The sequence below is a fragment of the Dermacentor albipictus genome, chromosome 5 (genome assembly GCF_038994185.2).
Source record: "Dermacentor albipictus isolate Rhodes 1998 colony chromosome 5, USDA_Dalb.pri_finalv2, whole genome shotgun sequence".
Taxonomy (NCBI): domain Eukaryota; kingdom Metazoa; phylum Arthropoda; class Arachnida; order Ixodida; family Ixodidae; genus Dermacentor; species Dermacentor albipictus.
In genome coordinates this window covers 167,439,994-167,459,008 of record NC_091825.1, presented here as the reverse complement: position 1 = coordinate 167,459,008, position 19,015 = coordinate 167,439,994, and the positions used below count along the sequence as shown (strand labels likewise).

Here is a 19,015-nt window from a genome sequence, read left to right as displayed (position 1 = left end):
TAAATAAATTCCCCTTCAGAATCTTGGAATGAGATGGAGAAAAAACGATCTAGATTTTTCTCATTTCCAAGGAATCAATTAAAAGACCACACAGGTTAGGTGCATGCATGTTAACAAATGCAGGCCTGTTGCAGTGAAATTTTCTTCCCTTAAAGGGGCACTACTAAGTCAACATGGACTGTTCAAATACCATTCGAGATATCTCGCAACCCATGTTTCGTGTCAAGAAAATACATAGCTTATGACAAAATTGCATCTGAATGGTCTGAATACCTTTATTGCAATTAAAATCTCCTGCTACCGTGATGGACAAGGTCCGGTATCATTATAGAGCACCTGGCATAGCAGACTGGCACACTGTGGTGCCCTAGTCCACTCATGCACACACGAGGCGCTTTCTGTCACTACCCTATGTAGAATGCGACAGTATTTTATTGATGTTTGTTGTTCTTAGGCATTTGTTTTTACAAAGATGCTTTATATGTGGGATGAAAGTTAGCTTTGACTCCAGCATGATGCCTATAAATTTGTGTTCTGTGGTAACTGGCACATGTTGTCTGTGCAGTTCCACATTGTGCTCTGCAGATAAGCCTCCATTTCGTGTGAAAAGAACACAGGAACTTCTAAGAGGATTTAGCTTAAAGCCATTTCCTTCTGCCCATTTACACACTTTGTTCAAGCCAAGCTGAACATGTTGCTCACATATTGCGACGTTACACGACCTGAATCCTAACTGTGTATCATCTATGTATACAGAATAAAACATACTCCGCGGTACGCATGACCACAAGAAGTTCACTTTTACAAAAAAGAAAGGGGGGGGGGGGCACAGCTTAATACCCCAGCTTGCAGTACCTCAGTTTCCTGAATAACCTTGATAGAGCATTCCCGACTCTAACAGTAACTTTCAATTACATTCAGCATGGTGCCTTGAATATGCATTTCTGAGAGGTCTCGTAAAATCACATATCGCCAATTTAGATCATAAGAAGCCAACAAACACTGACACCAAGGGCAACAACGGTGAAATTACTTGTGCTTAATAAATGAAATAAAGAAACTATAAATTAATGGAAATCAAAGTGGATGAAAGAGCAACTCGCCGCAGGTGGGGAACGATCCCACAATTTTCGCAAATAGTAGGTTGTGGGATGCGAAGGTTGCGGGATCATACCCCACCTGCGGCAAGTTGTTTTTCCATCCACTTTGATTTCCATTAATTTATAGTTTCTTTATTTCATTTATTAATCACAAATAATTTCCCCTATGCTGTCCTTGGGGTCAGTGTTTGTTGGCTTCTTATGATACGATTTATAAAAATCGGACCTCTCGGTTAACCCCGTTTCTTCTCGTATATCGCCAAATTGTGTCACATGCCTTCTCCATATCTAAGAACACAAAGAAAGAACTGCTTATGGATAAAGGTATTGCGAATGTTTGACTCAGTCTGAAACAGCACTGATGAGGGCCAGGCATTTTATTCAATTCAAGAAAAGGTAAAACATGACGATTTATCATTTTTTCGGTGAGTGCATAAGCAGCTTGTGAGTGCTATTGGGTGGTAACTTGACATGTTGGATCGGTCTTTACCTTGTTTCAAGACCGGCACTACAATAGCTTCTTTCCATGTGGATGGAAGGTATCTGCCAGCCCAGATAGAGTTGACAGGTGCAAACAGTGTCATCTGTGTGTCAGTGTGCAGGTTCTTAATCGTGACATACATGACTCTGTCAGCTCTCAGTGCAGAGCTCCCTCCTACATACATTCAAGGCAGCTCTCAGCTTGACGATATTAAAAGGATGGCTGTACGGTTCAGTCAGCCAGCATTTACGGTTCAGTGATTTAAGTTCTGCTACTTGCTTATAGTTAAGAAATGGTTCTGAGAAGTGTATGGAGCTTGATGCATGCTCGAAGTGTATGCCAAGGGCATCGGCCTCGCCTTCCAAGGTATTTTCTTGGCTATCGACCAAGGGCAATGGGTGGATTTGCTACCCTTTTTAGCCATTTGAGACTATTCCAAACTTTTGCGTTCTGTGAGTCAGAATTTATGTTTGATAGACACCTCGCCCAGCTTGTTCTCCTAGACCGTCTCCACACCCTCTTTCTCTGCGGTAGTTGTAACCATAGTAAATTTTGAATTACTCCCGATGCATTCTGTTCGTTGTGATTTGACAGGTATTGCTAAAATAACTGAAAACTGAAAAATATCCTCATCAGCTGGAGAGGACATCAATTCTAAGTTTCTCATTATATTACTAAAGTATGCAGCTCCATTATAATTTCAAAACTATTTCAGCTCCCACTTGAAACTGTCTGTATTTGCCATGATTGGAAAGTGGGGAGAGTTACTCCTTTCTTGAAGACCAGAGACAAGCATCAAGATCAAGCCATATCAAAAACCAGTATACCATGCAAGATCATGGAACATGTCACTTCCTCTTATATAGCGAAGTTTATAGAACTTAATTCATTTTTTTAGTAATGCTCAACACGCATTCTGCAGGACACTTTCGTGCGAAACAAACATTTGTGTTTCACTCATGACTTGCATGCTTGACCGTAGGTCCTTTATAGACTACATATTTTTATATTTCTCAAAGGCATTGGACACAGTAACACAAGAATTGCTTTTTGTTAAATTACACAGTCTTAATCTGATAATAAAGTTCTTGCACAGTTGAGAGGTCTGCTTACAGATTGTTTCCAGTTTGCAACAGCTAATAACATAGACTCCTCTCATTCTTCAGCTATCGCGGGCATAACACAGGGCTCCGTAATAGGACCTCTGCTCTTTCTCAGTTTAATTAATGGCTTGCCCTCAAACATAACGTTCTTCATCTTTAACCGATAACTCCACCGTTTATAGGCAAATTAACAGTGGCAGATTTAGCCATCCTGTAGTCCGATATCAACTGGGTTTATGAGTGGTGCCAGTAATGGAACATGTAATTAACAAATGCAAATTTATATGTGTTTGTCAACAATAAATTAATAATCCAACATATCACATTAACAACACTGACTTGGAATCTGTGTACTCATACAAGTACCTAGGCTATGTTATGTCACCTCCACAGAAATTTTTCTCATGCCCCCGTACCTCTCAAGTTGCTGCTTTATAAAACACTGGTCCGAACTAAACTAGCATATGCAGCAGCTAGTATATGGGATCCTGGTCTCAAATCACTCATAGCTGACTTAGAGCCAGTACAAAAGGTGCTTCACGCTTCGTTCTTTCCAACTAGCATCACACCATTTGTGTTACAGCTATGAAAGAAACACTCCCCTTTACCCGGCCTTTTTCATCGTAGAAAGTTTTTCAGCCTTTGTTTATTTTCTAAGGTTTATCATAACAATTCATCCCTTTAGGATAGGCTACTAACAAAACTATACTACAGTTCCACATGCATTGATCACCATCATAAGGTAGGTATTCCATTTTCACTTTAAATCAGTTACCATGACTCATTTATTCCCAGTACATGTTCGTGTTGGAATCGCCTTCCACACAATGTTGTCGCCATTAGAGATATTAATGCTTTTAGAAGTGCTGCTACTTTGTCAATAACTACCTAACCGATGCATCATTCCTGTTAAGGTATTGTATTTATTGTATTGTTTCTATTGTTGTTTTACATTTATTAACATTGTACACACTCCCTTTAGGAATGTCCTAGGGCCTTGAGGGTAATACAATAAATAAATAAATAAATAAGTAAATAAATAAATAAACATTGCTCAGCATGCAAGCTGAAGTTTTTCTTAGTTTGCCAGATGTGAAATGATATTTCTCTTAGCCAAATTTCAATATTGCTATGCGCTACTCGAAGACGATGATCTCAACACTTGGATTTAGTAAGATCTACCCATAAGCGGCCACTGCTGACCTGTTGACAACAATGTGCATTGCTTGATGTTGGTTGGCTTCCATGTCGGCCAGTGCTTGCTACCCTTGTAAATACACCCTGTAAATAGTTTCCCTACTGCGCTTTCACGTAACATTTATTTGGTGGAGGTGTGGGGTATCTTCGGCCCATCGACGTACCACCCGAGCCCTTCTTCTGGGTCGGTTTGTACCTTCTTGGACCCTTTCCTGCATCTGCTTCAGCAAACAAATGGGCTGCCGTCACTACCAATTACACAATGTGCTATGCAATGATACAAGCACCGGCGACCAGCTGTGCTACAGACGTGGTGGATTTTCTCCTCTATGACGTAATTTTACTACATGGTGCCCTACATCAACTGCTTACAAACCGAGGCTATACCTTGCTGTCCAAAATCATCGACGATATCCCGCGCTGCTGCTCCACGCAGCACAAGATCACCGCATCATACCATCTCTAGACAAACGGGCTCACCGAGCACTTGAATCGAACCTTAAGAGACATGCTTTCAAAGTATGTGTCAGCTGACCACAGTGATTGGGAACCTGCACTGCTATACACGACGTCCATGTATAATTCCTCCCGCCATCACACTGCTGGATACTCTCCCTTTTACCTTTCGTTCAGACGTGAACCAACTTTACCATTGGACACATTTCTTCCTTTCCCTACAACTTCGACTAGTGAATATGCACACAACGCCATTGCAAGGGGCTGGTTATGTGTGGCAAATAGCCTGTGGTAGACTTAAGGCCACCCAAGACAATCACAAGCGCCCTTACGACTAGCGACACCATGATGAATGTTTTGCTCCTGATGCCCTCGTGCCACTTTGGTGCCCCTCCCGACATGTGGTCCTTTCTGAAAAGCTCCTTCCTCGCTACACAGGCCCATACTGTGTCCTTTGACAAGTGACTGATGTCATGTACGAGATTGTGTCCATCACTCCCACTACATCTTCCGTTCCGTTGCCCAGCAACGTCGTTCACATGTCAAAACTCAAGCATTACCACCCTTCCTCTGCTGTGGGTCCTTAGTAGCGCTGGGCCGGCACTTTTGATTCCAGAGCTCATGGTAAGTGCTATTCGGAGACAATGATGTCGGCCCCTGGATTTCCCACTAAATCCAGGGGCCGACATCATTGTCTCCGAATATTAGGTCTGTTGAAAATAAAGCATTCATTCATTAAAAAAAAATACCCCTAAGCAGCCACTGCTGATCTTATGACGACAACATGCCTTATTTGATGCTGGCTGGCTTACATGTTGGCCAGTGTTTGGTACCCTTGTAAATACACCCCGTAAATAGTTTACCTACTGCACTTTCACACAACAATATCTTCAACTGGAATTAGTGTTGGTTTAGTAGTTAGTTGTTGACCATCACATGCATCAATTGCACAGCATATACTCACATTCCAAAGCAAGTCTAGACAAGGTGTCCTGAACACAGCCTATTTCCAGAGTTTCAGGGTCTCTCAGCCATCGCACATATTCAGCAAAGTCATCGCAGATTTCCTCTTGCCATATTGCTAGCTCTTCTATGTTTCTCATCTCAAGCAACACCGGTGCAAGTGCCATGCGTAGTGTGTGCCATTCTGCACCAAGCCTGGAAAGGATGCAGAGGAAGGCAACACATGATTGCACTGTGAAAATATGCTAGGCATCATGAAAGTCTGCTGAACTGCAGCAATCACTGCTTACCAGTACACAATTGCTGTATGGCATGAAGAATTCCATCACACTGTCACAATGCAGCCATATTGTAATCTGCTTACATGAATCACCATCATCATGACCCTATTTTATTCCACTGCAGCACAAAGGACTCTCCCAGTAATCTCCATCTTCACATGTTCCACTTTATTATCAATTACATCTGTTTGCTCTAATCCACATAGCTGTCTTACTGTCTCCTAAAGTAATGCCTATCATTGTTCCATCGCTAGTTGCACAGTCCTTAATAGCATCATTGTTTATCCTCCAACTTTCAGGCCTATAGGCTAGCATGTGCCGATTGTGCATTATGCAAGAGCGCAAGAAATAATTTCATCAGCTTTAAATGTGACCAGTTCGAGATATGCGACTACTGCTGTGTGGCAGTGAATGTGAAGATGGAGGCTAAATATGTTACAGGAACCAGAAGTGGTGGTCATGCTAAACTACACACAAGTGAGACGCATAACACAGTGTGACTGTGTAAACTGAAAGCCATCCATTGAGCATTCAATTACATAAGAGTGGGGAGAATGGAAGATGAACAGACGACAGCCATGTCAAATGCAGAGGAGCACAGAAAGGCTGGAAAAGCTGATTTGGTGACACAGTGCCTGCTTTCAAAAATGCGGTCATTATGTGACTTTTAATCACTGTGCCAGGCTGACACTGATGCATGCCTGAAAGGTGTGCAACACCATGTGACTGCCACCTCCAGTTCCTTTGATGCATCCTGTCTGCACTGCACTTGGCATGCATTTCAAATTGGTCACATCACAAGGTAACGGAATTACTTGCATGTTGAGGCTTCACGATATAATTATATAGAGTAACCAGCCACGTAACAAAGCAAGAAAGAACATAACAAGGTTTTTGTATCCATGCTCCTCTAAAGACCAATAGCTGACCAAATTGTGTTACGCAATTATGGCGGAAGTGAAATTAGTGTGCTTTACATTGACAAAATTGAAATGCAGTACAAGTGGTTTAACAAGGAGTTCTTGCTTTAAATTGCACAGAAAATTGCAGCGAAGTAGAAGCTGCACCATACCATGAAACTTTGAGTGCTACCCCCTCCAACTCCCAACATGATTGCAAATTGGTACACATAACCTCATGTTTGTGAAATGTACTAGGCTTTTTGCTTAAAAAGGCATTCATTTTGTTAGCATTTGTGGTCCTTCCACTGCATGTTACTATATCACTACGTAAAGAAAGTTCATGTTCATGTCGAAAAGCAGCTTTCTCTTTCTCTGAACTAGTGAAATGGCAGAACAGCAGCTGCCCTCACTTCATAGAGCGCGCCTCTGTACACATGCGCGTTTGTGAATATCCCAGTCTTCTTTTGTCTCTGTGCAATTCACAAAATGCAGTCAATTCTTAATGTCATGGAGGAGTATCAACATAGCCACAGAAGGGACTGTGCAGTCATTGCAAAGTGTCATATTGTTTTTGAAGTCTTGAGAAATGACTAGAGCATGTAAGATTAGAAAGACTCAACAAAAGCATAACAAAAACAATAAATAATTCAACAGTTATGAAGGCTTCAGCCATGTTATAATTGCCTTGATAAATTAAGAATAACTTAAAGAGGTGGGGCTGCACCTGTTCCTTGTCATAGTAAGAAATAACTGTCATACCAAAGCAGTGCTCGTGCCCGTCCCTCTTGTTTTCTGCTTAAATCAACACCTTATCAGATGGCACTCACGCATTGGAAAGCCCCACACTTCTGTACTTGAGAGGGTGCTCAGTGCGGTACTTGCAGACAAACTCATTTGGTGGTCGGACTGGGCAACGCCCCTGACTACGAAATACGACCTGGAAGTCCTCCGGGTTGAAAGAATGGACCACTGGTCTTCGCCACTGGTACTCTTCTTTCATGAGGTCACCATACCGATTGTATTTGTCGGTGCTGGCTTCATGAAGCTGGTAGAGATTATAGCGACCTGTACCAAAAAGGTATCATTTTACAGAATGCAAGTGTAGCAGAGTTAGCAACTTTTTAACCTTAGACATCCACTACATAAAATTTTTGTAAATTTCTGCATGTCCTGATATGTGGCAATTATAATATGTCCCTACATAGTGAACTTATGGAAAAAGAATACCTTTTATGTTGCCATGGTGCATAATAAGCCATTCAATCATCAATGCAACTATTATATTTATGTGCAGGGTTTTGCAGGCTGATATTACCCCCAAAATAAAGCACTTTCACTGAAGCCTTAGATGTAAATAAATACTGTTAACACATTAGGCCATGTATATTTATGTGAATGCATCTTGAAATTTCTCATAATCTCTCTCAGTCACACTTAGCTCTTGCATCACACTGCTTTCCAATCTCAATATTTCTCATAATCTCTCTCAGTCACACTTAGCTCTTGCATCACACTGCTTTCCAATCTCAATGCTTACAGAAGATAAATGACAAGAATGGACTTAAATCTAGGGCCAGAAATGTGCAGATATATGCTCAAAGAGTCATATTAGAGCGCATTGAGTAATGTTATCCAAAGGAACATTTCACTTCCAAGTAATTTTTTTTTTTTTATGAACATGGTCCATTTTGTGCTATGGAGCACCTGTTTTGCAGAAATAAGCGTCACATGGCAAGACCAACACGAATATTTCCAGAGAGACTGGTGCTCTGTGCACAGCTTTAGCTGTTTGTTAACGAAGGTCCCGTGTTTGAAAACAAAGATATTCCTTCAGCACCATTAATTACTAAACACATTAATGACACCAGCCAGGTCCCCATGTACAATGACCAACATCTTTTTGGTACTAATTTGCAAAAAAGGAAAGATACAAGAAAAAATAAACTTTACTATGTTTTCACAAACATAGTGAGGGCACATGACAGCTTTGCTCTTTTTCACTCCGTTTGAAAAGCACTTCACTCTGAAAGTCTGTAGTCCAACATTCACATATACACAGTTGCGAGTGCTAGCAGTGAATGTGCACTTCATGGGGAAAAAAAGGGTCATTCACATTTTCATTTCCCAACCATGTGCACTTTATCACATCAACACACACAAATTAACCTTGTGAACTTTATTGCAAATTTAACTGTGATGTGTAACTAATTTTAGTTAAATAGAACAATTAGTTGCTAATTTCTTCTATGCTAAACTGCTAAATATCAAACCCATCGGTTTACTGACAATTCATGTCTGATACCAGTTTTATGAATTATGGAATCAAATTGTGCTATGCTGTGTGCTGTTGTACCAGTTAACATTTTTCCATGCTACTTTTCTCCATAGTGGAGAAACATATTAACTGAAACAGCAATGCATTTCACTTCTCATTTCTCAAAAGTAGTGCCTAAGTTTGTAACAAAAGGTTATGCTTTGAGTATTGAGTACTTTCAAATTTTTATCAAGTACTGTCAGAACAAAGTGGCCAACAGGAACAAAAGAATCAGCACATCCATCATCATTAGCTTATCTTATGTTGATTACAGCACAAAGGCATCTCCAAGCAATCTCCACTACCTTGTGTCGACTGACTCCAACCTATGCCTGCAAATATCCTAATCAACTAATCCCCTAGGATCCTCAATTGTGTTTCCCTTGGCCCCATTGTGTTTCTCAAAACAGTTGTCTGCTCTATGCAGTAAACGAGCTGTCCACTTCTTCCTCAATAAGTCATGTCGATATTTGGGATTTCTGGGATGTGTCCCGATTTCGACAAATGTCCCAATGTAAGTGTCAGCTGCGTGTATCCACCTTACAAACTGCTTGCACCTGGTTTTAAAGGGACACTAAAGTGAAAAATGATTTCTTCTGCATCAGTAAATTGTCGTTTTACAGCACCAAAAATACCACTCGTACAACGATAAGACGTTTGGTAAGCCAGAAAAAGCGCAAGAACGAAATACGGGTGGCGACGCCTATTTAAGTTCCCGCAGCTGGGGGCTGTCATGTCTTGGGTTTTGATGGCATCTTCTAGGGCCTACTAATTATGTATAGTGGTACAGATTGACTACATTGTGTTCTAAAGGAAGCAAATATTAAACATGGCAAGTTTCAGAAACCTTTATTCTGCCAACGCGGCCCAAATGCGAAAACATACTTTGGAATCACCGACGTCACGCTGACGTACTGGCGCTGGGGTTTCGGCGCGAAATTCAAATGCTGATACTCGGACTATCATTTTCTCAATTATCAAACTATCTTTTTGAAATGACTGCCTGCAGGGTTCTCAAACAATGCTTCATTACTCTAAACTGATTTATTGTTTTGCTTTAGTGTCCCTTTAAGCAACTTTATTGCCCCAAAATGTCCAAAATTTCCATTTGATGTCCCTGAATTTTACAGATTGTTCCAGTCATCCAGGTTTTCTGCAGTGTTTCCAGTGATTTTCATAGATGTGCTTGTGCTCACTTTGCCATTCAACTGCAGGTCTAGCCTTAGTGGAGCACACCAGTTGTTTCCTCTGCCTATGTGCCCCCCCCCCCCCTCCCCATCTGGATCACTTTGTAATACTCTTTAATTTAATTTAATGATCTCTTTAATTCCTTGAAAATTGCAATAGCTGTGAGTGCCACATTTATCTTATGCTCATAATGTGTCATGCAGAGCCTGCCACAGTGGTTCATAATGGGTATGCATCCGCTTTCAAAAGAGCTCTTAAACTGAAAGGTTGGCCTCATCACAACTTCAGTTTCATTTTCATTCCAGGCACTTACCTACACAAAACAGCAAAGGTTTGCTGTAAATCTATCTGATTGTTGCATCTTGGCACGGAATACTTAATGCCTTGTGCGTATTGTAGTGTATGCTGCATGGAGTTCTACTATACCAGGGTGTGAAGTCATTCAAGAGCCATCATTGGAACTGGCTATCAAGTCCCCCAGTGTTGCATAAGCTGAGCCCATGCGAGAAGCAAAAGCAGCATTTGTTTGCGTTCCTTACAGGCTGCTTAGCTCTTTCCCTCCAAGTATGATGTGTACTTGACATTTGCAGATACACTTATGTGGCTTCGAGAACCACTGATATTGTCACGGGTATAAAACTATTTACACTATGTATTTACCAGGCGTATGTAAAACAGCAGCCGAGAATCCTGAGAAGCTGTTGCCACTTTGTTGTTTTCATTATCGACGACCTTGTCCTCTTTTTTCCACCGTAACACGACCCCCAGCAGAAAAGGTACCGTCCCGGTGCTTCAGGCGTCGATAAGGGCATAGTAAGGCTTAAGCCGAGAGATGTGTACGACTTCAGGTGATGTGGAACCGGGTGGCATGATGGAGGTATTGGGGATTATCTCGTAAGTGACATTGGTGACTTGACGTAGAACACAGTAACGGTTTTTGTAGCACGGAAGGAGTTTCTCGGAGAGCCCCACTCAGTGGCAAGGGGACCAAAGTAGCACAAGTGAGCCTGGTGAAAAATATGTGACGATGCCGGCAATTGTAAGCGTGTCATTCAGATTCCTGCGATGCCAACAGACGAGTACGGGCAAGCTGGCGCACATGATCAGCGTGGCCAATGGCGTCACGGGCATACTTGGTCCTCGAATCCTGTATCAAGGGGAGTGAAGTGTCCAATGGTAATACAGGGTCACGACCGAAGAGTAAGTAAAAGGGGGAATACCCAGCAGTATCGTGGTGTGATGAATTATAGGCGAACGTTACATAAGGAAGCGCCACATCCCAATCCTTGTGGTCGGGTGAAACGTATTTCGATAGCATTTCAGTAATGGTCTGATTAAGTTGCTCGGTAAGGCTGTTGGTCTGGGGATGGTAGGAGGTAGCCAGTTTGTGCTTGGTAGAATATGAACGTAGGATATCTGCGATGACTTGGGAGAGGAAACTACTGCCGCGGTTAGTAAGGAGTTGTCGTGGGGCGCCATGTACTAAAATGATATCCCGGAGTAGGAAATCTGCGACATCGGTTGTGCAGCTCATAGGAAGTGCCCGAGTGATGGCATAGCGCATCGCATAATCAGTAGCAACAGTGATCCACCTGTTGCCGGAGGTGGACTTGGGGAAAGGGCCAAGGAGATCCAAACCCACGCAAAAGAATGGTTCAGGTGGAATGTCGATCGGCTGTAAGTACCCGGCAGACAGCGTTGCTAGCTTTTTGTGACGTTGACAAGGCTTGCAAGCAGCTACATAGCGGCGTATGGAGCATGCGAGGCCGGGCCAGTAGAAGCGGCGTCGCACGTGGTCGTAAGTGCCAGCAAACTCAAGATGTCCGGCAGTTGGGGCGTCATGAAGCTCCTGAAGCACGGTTGAGCAGAGGTGTTGAGGAACGACAAGGAGAAGGGGAGGACTGTCAGGATGAAAACCGCGTCGGTACAATATCCCGTCGTTGAGAATGAACCACCGTAACGATGGATCAGTAGGAGCAGATTCCATTCGGTCAATGAGGGTCCTCAAAGTAACGTAACGGCGTTGCTCGTTGGTTATGTCCAAAAGCTGGGAAATGGAAAGAACACTTGCGGAAGCGTCTGTGTCGGCGTTGACGGGTGTGTGTACAGGGTAACGGGAGAAGCAGTCAGCGTCCTTGTGTAGGCGGCCAGACTTGTACACCACCGAATAGGAATACTCTTGTAGCCGCAAAGCCCATCATCCAAGCTTCCCTGTGGGATCTTTTAAGGACGAAAGCCAACAGAGGGCGTGGTGGTCCGTTACAACAGAAAAGGTCCTGCCGTATAAATAGGGGCAGAATTTCACCACTGCCCACACAACAGCCAAATATTTGCGCTCGGTAATAGAGTAGTTCCGTTCCACAGGTGACAAAAGACGGCTAGCGCACGCGATTACATGTTCATGGCTGTGTTGAACTTGTGCCAAGACGGCACCGATTCCGTGGCCGCTGGCATCGGTGTGCACCTCTGTAGGGGCTGAAGTAGCGAAGTGTCCTAGAATCGGTGGGGTGGTGAGCATGCTGGTAAGGCGAGAAAAGGCAGTGGCCTGAGAGGATCCCCATGAAAACACTTTTCATCAGATCTGTGAGAGGGCGTGGAATGGTGGCAAAATTTTTAACAATGCGGCAGAAGTAAGAGCAAAGGCCCACGAAACTTCAGACATCTTTTGCGAACAGTGGAACAGGGAACTCTTTCATGGCACGAAATTTCTATGGATCCGGTTGGATGCCAGTCGCATTGACGACATATCCAAGAACAGTAATCTCACGATGGCCAAAGTTACATGTCTTGGACTTGAGCTGTAGACCGGCCTCGCGAAAAACTGCAAGGACAGCTGAAAAGTGCTCAATGTGTGTGCTGAATGAGGATGAGAACACAATAACATCATCTAGGTAGCAGAGACAAGTCGACCACTTGAATCCTTGGAGTAATGAGTCCATCATACGCTCAAAGGTAGCCGGAGTTTAGCATAGCCCAAAAGGCATAACTTTGAAGTGGTAAAGACCATCAGGTGCTGTAAAGGCGGTCTTTTCAGGATCTAGATCATCGACAGCGATTTGCCAATATCCGGACCGTAGGTCAATGGACGAGAAATGCTGTGCCCCATATAGGCAATCGAGGGCAGCATCGATACGAGGTAGTGGGTAGACGTCCTTCATAATGCGGTTGAGGTGGCAGTAATCGATGTAGAATCTCCATGAGCCGTCCTTCTTTTTGACCAGCATGACAGGGGACGCCCAGGGACTTGACGATGGCTCAATGACATCTTTCGCTAGCATCATGTATACTTCCGTTTTGATGACGTGAAGCTCCGAAGCTGAATCTCTGTAGGGTCGCCGATGGATGGGTGGATTATCGCCTGTATGTATACGATGTTTGACAAGTGACGTCTGGCCTAAGGGTCGGTTGTTCAGATCGAATATATCCTTGTAGGAAAGCAGTACACTGCAGAGCTATTCAGTCTCCGCAGGATTGAGATTTGGGGCAATCATTTTCCTAATGTCGTTGTCAGTACAATTGGCAGACCAGAAAGACTCTCAGGAAACGTTGACAGCAAAAGTCTCAATGGAACTAACTTCTAAAGCAGTTATTGTAGTCAGGGTGATATCTTTAGGCAGAATTTGCTGAGCGAGCCCGAACTTACCACAGGGAGGTACGTGTGATTGTCTGTGACCCTCAATATTGTATACGGGACAGTAACGCTGTGGGTGAGAATGATGGAAGTTATGGGAGCGGAGATGTAATCACCACCAGGAACTGGCGTAGAAGGTGACATTTCGATCTATGTCAAGACCTGTGGTGGAACGTGAACAAAATCAGTCGGTCTTAGGCGAATTTCGTGTGGTGTTGGAGGAACGTTCAGTAGAGGCAGGTCAAGATGCACAGTACTTGAGGAACAATTGATGAGCGCTGAATGGGCAGAGAGGAAGTCAAGGCCTAGTATGAGGTCATGGGGGCATTGGTCAAGTACAGCGAAAAGGACGACAGTATGGCGGCTGGGAATAGTCACACGTGCAGTAGACATTCCGACCACGGTCACTGTGCTACCGTCGGCGATTCGTACAAACCGAGTAACGGCAGGCATAACAATTTTCTTTTACTGGTGGCGTAGGCGGCTGGTCATAATCGACATGTGTGCTCCGGAATCTATGAGGGCTGTGACGGGTGTGCCATGAACTTGGACGTCAAGGTTATCTCTCGTAAACAACGTCAAATGAGGATCTTGCGGTGAATCCGACATTGCAGCACCACCTCGAGGTGCCACATTGCCTAGTTTTCCTGCTGGGACGGTCCTGGGTAAGTCAGCGATGGCGAGCGATGAAGCTGGGGCGAACGTGGCTGGTGACGTTGAGGCAAGGACGAGCGAGCATAGTGGCGAGTTGAGGTAGTGGCGTCAGAAGCATCGTAGAAGCGACGGGATGAGAAACTATGACGCGAACTTGAATTCTGGAAGGTGTATCGAGGAGGGGACTGCCAACAGCTCTGGCAGTGATGGAAAACGTGACCGATTCGGCCGCAGCAGAAACAGATCGGCCTTTCATCAGCTGTACGCCAGTCTGATGGATTCCTGGTAGTGTAGGGATAATGGACACTGTGAGGTAGACTGCGATAGGACCGAGGCATAGCAGCAGAGAGGGTGGCAGGGCAACTCAAGGAACAGGTGCTGGGAAGACCCACATTCGCAATTTCTTAGCGAACCACGGACTGGATCAGCGATATCCTCTCAGCATTGTTGTTCCGAGACGTCTGTTGAGGCGAGGCAGTAAACGCTGCTTCGAGTTCGCGGTGTACAATTCGGGTCACGTTTTCGCTTGGTGGTGGCGAGCTAATTGGTCGGTGGAGTCGGCACATGAAGAGGTCGCTGCGGTATTTGGAAGTCATGTAAACTGATTGTATATGCAGCAACTCTTTGCCTGCTCGAAACGGTGGCATTCCTTCATGACGGCGTCAACAGTCTATAAGTTTCTAAAGACCGGAAGGTTGAATGCGTCGTCCGCAATGCCTTTGATAATGTACCCAACCTTGTCTGCCTCTGGCATGGACGTGTCGATTTTATGACAGAGGGCTAGGAAGTTCTGAATGTAGGAGACATACAACTTGGTAGCAGTTTGGACACACGTGGCGAGTTGTTGCTTGGCGGCGAGTTGTCGACCAGTCGGATTGCCAAAAACGTCGGACAGCTCTTCTTTGAACAAGTCCCAGCTGGTTAGCTCTTCCTCATGTGTGTAAAACCATGTTTGTGGTGTTCCATCAAGGCGGAACACGACATTGGCCAGCATTATGGTCGGATCCCATCTGCTCACCTTGCTGATGCGCTCATACATCTTCAACCATTCTTCTACATCAACACCACCGAGGCTGGTGAACTTGTCGGGGTCTTGCGGCTGAGGTAGAGCAACGTACTGGGCACGCGTAGTCGGTATTGCAGCTGCAGATGCGGTGCCTTCTACTAGAAGCCTGGTCCCAGGCTGTGTGAGACGTCCGCTGCGGAGCTCCAAGGCGAAGACGCGTACCCTTCACCTCCACCAAAATGTCACGGGTATAAAACTACTTACACAATGTATTTAGAAGGCGTTTGTAAAACATCAGCCGAGGATCCCGAGAAGCTGCTGCCACTTCGTTGTCTTCATTGTCGATGACCTTGTCCTCTCGATGACACAGCTTGAAACCTTGTATTTTGAGTAGAAATTTTGGATGGTCTTGCTAAAAATAAACTTGTGAGGAAGCCTGACTATGAGTGAATGCGTTTGCCAATAACAGCGAATGGTGATTATGACTTGGATGTAAAACGAGCACTCAGGTTTTTTTCCTTTTGTCTCTGTAGAAGTGGAACTCTTGTTCTCCAGCTGACTTTAAGAATACCGTAAACTTAAAGGAGAAAAGACTAAGGTTAAGCGAGCAGCCACTTGAGATGTTCTTGACAATTTACTCAATGGTAGAGAATAAAACAGCATTTTGTTTTGGTGGCCAGAGCATGATAAACATAGTAATGCCAATAAAAACAAACTATTTTGGTGCTCTGTGCACCGTCCCAGAATGTGTCCAGATTTCTTGGTGATTTATGTCCAGATTTTAAATGTACTGGAACAATTCCACAACATCAGTGCGAACTCGTGCCATTAGCAATGCTGCAAGATTGTGTGTCTAGCATCCTTCTAATCTGTCATCGGCATCATTCTTCCTGTCTCCCTGTGCAGAGTAGCAGGCTAGGGCACTCTAGCTCAGGTTGGCTTCTGTATAGTGATGTTTCTGTCCAGTTTTTGCCAACTCTAGTCATGTCTGTGATGCACACGTTTCAAGATTATCAGCACCCCAATGTCTGCTCATTTTGGCTGCCAGGACCTTGCAAAGGAAATCTAAGCAAGAACCAGAACATGATGAAAAGGTGTGTGCAGGGACTTGCAGTTATTCCTTATTTGCACTGCATGTACCACTTGCTTAAAGGCCAGAAAACGGGTGTCGTTCTTCCTGCTTCCCATAAACTGCCAGAATTGTGCAATATCACTGAACCAGTGAAAAAAGAAAATAGGGATTGTAATGTTAAACATAGGAACTATTGGGTTGACTGTTGTAGGACAGTCATTTATGATATTCGTGTATCTTGTGGTTATATTGAGCAAACCATCGGATGACTTGGAGACAGTAAATGGAAACAATAAATCAGCTTAGACATATAAAGTATTCTTTAAAGACTGTTTTTCATTCATTTTATGTAGGAAGTGGATTAACATGACAAAATTAAGCTGGCGATATTAATTTAAAATTTTGTGCCATAATGTTAGTACAACATCACAAATTTCAAGGTATTTTTTTTTTGCAGGCTCACTCATTAGCTAGAATACAATGTAGTCCATCTTTACTGAAAAAATTAACTAGGTTTGAGCAGATGCTGTCAACATCTGCGACACTCAAGCTAGTGCAGGAACTACAAGGCAGCATTGCCACCAGTCTTGGTATTTGCATCCTTTCCAATTTTCTTTTCTCATGACAAGAGTGCCTTCTCTTTTAAATTGCAGGAGTGTAATTTACAAATACTGTTGAAATAAGCTTTCTCTTCGGTGTCACCTGCAAGCACATACACTGAAGGAAGAATTACACTGTACCATTATGGCACCATCTTCAGAAACACAGAAATGAGTGCACCAGGCTTATTAGAAGCTGCAGCAATAGTAAAGGGGAGAGGGGTGGGTTGAAAGTAAACAATATATTGCTATGCCTGATAAGGCATACTTAGAATCTTAATGAGGTTGTGCACCCACCTTGATTGTCATTAGTTTCTTATAAACTGTTTAACAGACTTGCAATTGATAGGTGGCAGTTACATGGCTTCTTGATTAGGGAATGATGTGTGTGTGTGTGTGTGTGCACATGTACATCAGTTGCTTTCGAGAATGATAGTCAATTAGAAGTTGAATTGACTTCGTCCCCCTTCTTGTCTGTCTGTTGTTCCCGTTCCTTTTTTTGGTGTGTGTGTGTGCTGTGAAGTTAAAATCATGTACCACCAACTAGTCCAGTCTCATACCTTGGCTAAGATTACTTTGCTATTTGTGCTGATGCACCTTGAAGTCTCATGCACTAGGGCCGTTCATGGCAACGGTAGCAGTTTATTTATTATACATACTTTCAAGGCCCGAAGGCACTACAGAAAGAAGTGGTAACAAAGCAACAAAAAAAAATATCATTTATATGAAGAAAAAATGTTAAGCGATTGCACGGTAGATTGCTGTTCTGAATCAAGATAAGACTGGGATGTGAATGAAAAGAAAAAAAGAAAGATTACTCAATCGCAAGAATCTCGCAGCTTGAATATCTTCAGCACGTATGTGCATCCGTGGGGGAGGGGGGATGCAGTCTTTCTTCGTTTTTTTTTTTTGTTGTTGTTGTTCCCGTACCTGTGATGAATACGCTATTATTTTTCTGTCGTATAACAATGCTCCCCTCGGCTCCACCTCGTTGCGTATATCGTTCACGATATATCACTGAAGAAAGTATCGTAACGCATGCATCATGCTTAAACGAGTCTGCTAATGCAGCAGCAAGCTTCCACATTTGAAATGCGCATAGCACGCGCATAGGCACGCTACCTACCCCATCTCGTGTATTGCCAGCTAGTTCCGATGAAAGGCAACGACGGCTTGGGCCCAGGAATCTGGTCGAAAGGTTTTGCATATGCAGGCACCGCTGTCTGGCGTTCCTTGGACGCGGTGGCGCCGAGCGACACGGACTCCGAGGCGACGCTCCGCGCTAGAGCTCGTGCGGCTTGCTTCATCTCCTAGGTGAACAGACCATGCGCGCAGCCAGGGCCGAAGAGCTTGCGGCCAAAATGAGAGCTGCGCTCAGCGCGGCCGAACAACAAACGAGCGCGCACGCCCGTGGCGAGTTTGTTTCTCGCGCCCAGCGCCCGTCTAAAACCAATACGCGCCCTCGTCGGCGATGACAGCGCGGGTTAGGGAAGAAGCAGGCGAAAAAAAGAACGAAAGGAAAGAAGGGAGGCGCGAGAGAGCGTGCTGCCGAACGTGACGCGACTACGATAATGACGCGTCTGCTGCCGAGTGCACTTCCTAGTAGTACTTACAACCGGCGGCTGCCCCTCGGCTGCTGCCGCCGGCGGGCGGGCGTTGTTCGCGGGCTTTTGTGTGCGCCCCTTATCGCCTATCGGTTGCTCGCCCGCGCTGTCATCGCCCACTCGCGCACACCGGCGCCGATGCGGCGGCCGTATCACTCGGGGCGCCGTATTCCTTCGCGCGTCGTCATCGCACTGCGAGAAGAGCGCGTGCGCTGCTGCGGGAGGGCGGAAGCGAACGCCAGTGCCCCGACCGAGGCACCATTTTCGCCCGCACTGGCCAGTGCCGAGAGCAAAGGTCACTGAACAGAACAGCGCTTGATAGGCTTTCACTACGGCGTGGCGAAATTCTCATTCTGGAAAGCGCTACTGCTCTTTGGTTGTCGAGATGATGTGAAATGCTCGACTTGTGATGCCCGTGTATTTGACTAGTGTGTCTTCATAGCGCGTGCGCCTCCGTCCGCTTG

General features: G+C 44.5%; 1 protein-coding gene across 1 annotated transcript in view; it reads right to left on the bottom strand.

The window, feature by feature from the left end:
• The window catches only part of LOC135904031 (ecdysone 20-monooxygenase-like), a 47,695-nt gene extending 28,920 nt beyond the window's left edge, over nt 1–18,775 (bottom strand). The window contains exons 1-3 of the mRNA XM_065434599.2: nt 18,074–18,775; nt 7,311–7,548; nt 5,302–5,495 (exon numbers count right to left, since the gene is read on the bottom strand). Coding sequence (XP_065290671.2) covers nt 5,302–5,495; nt 7,311–7,548; nt 18,074–18,254 — 613 coding nt within the window. The 5' untranslated portion in view covers nt 18,255–18,775. The remainder of the gene's footprint in view (nt 1–5,301; nt 5,496–7,310; nt 7,549–18,073) is intronic.
• Between the last annotated feature and the right edge of the window lie 240 nt (nt 18,776–19,015).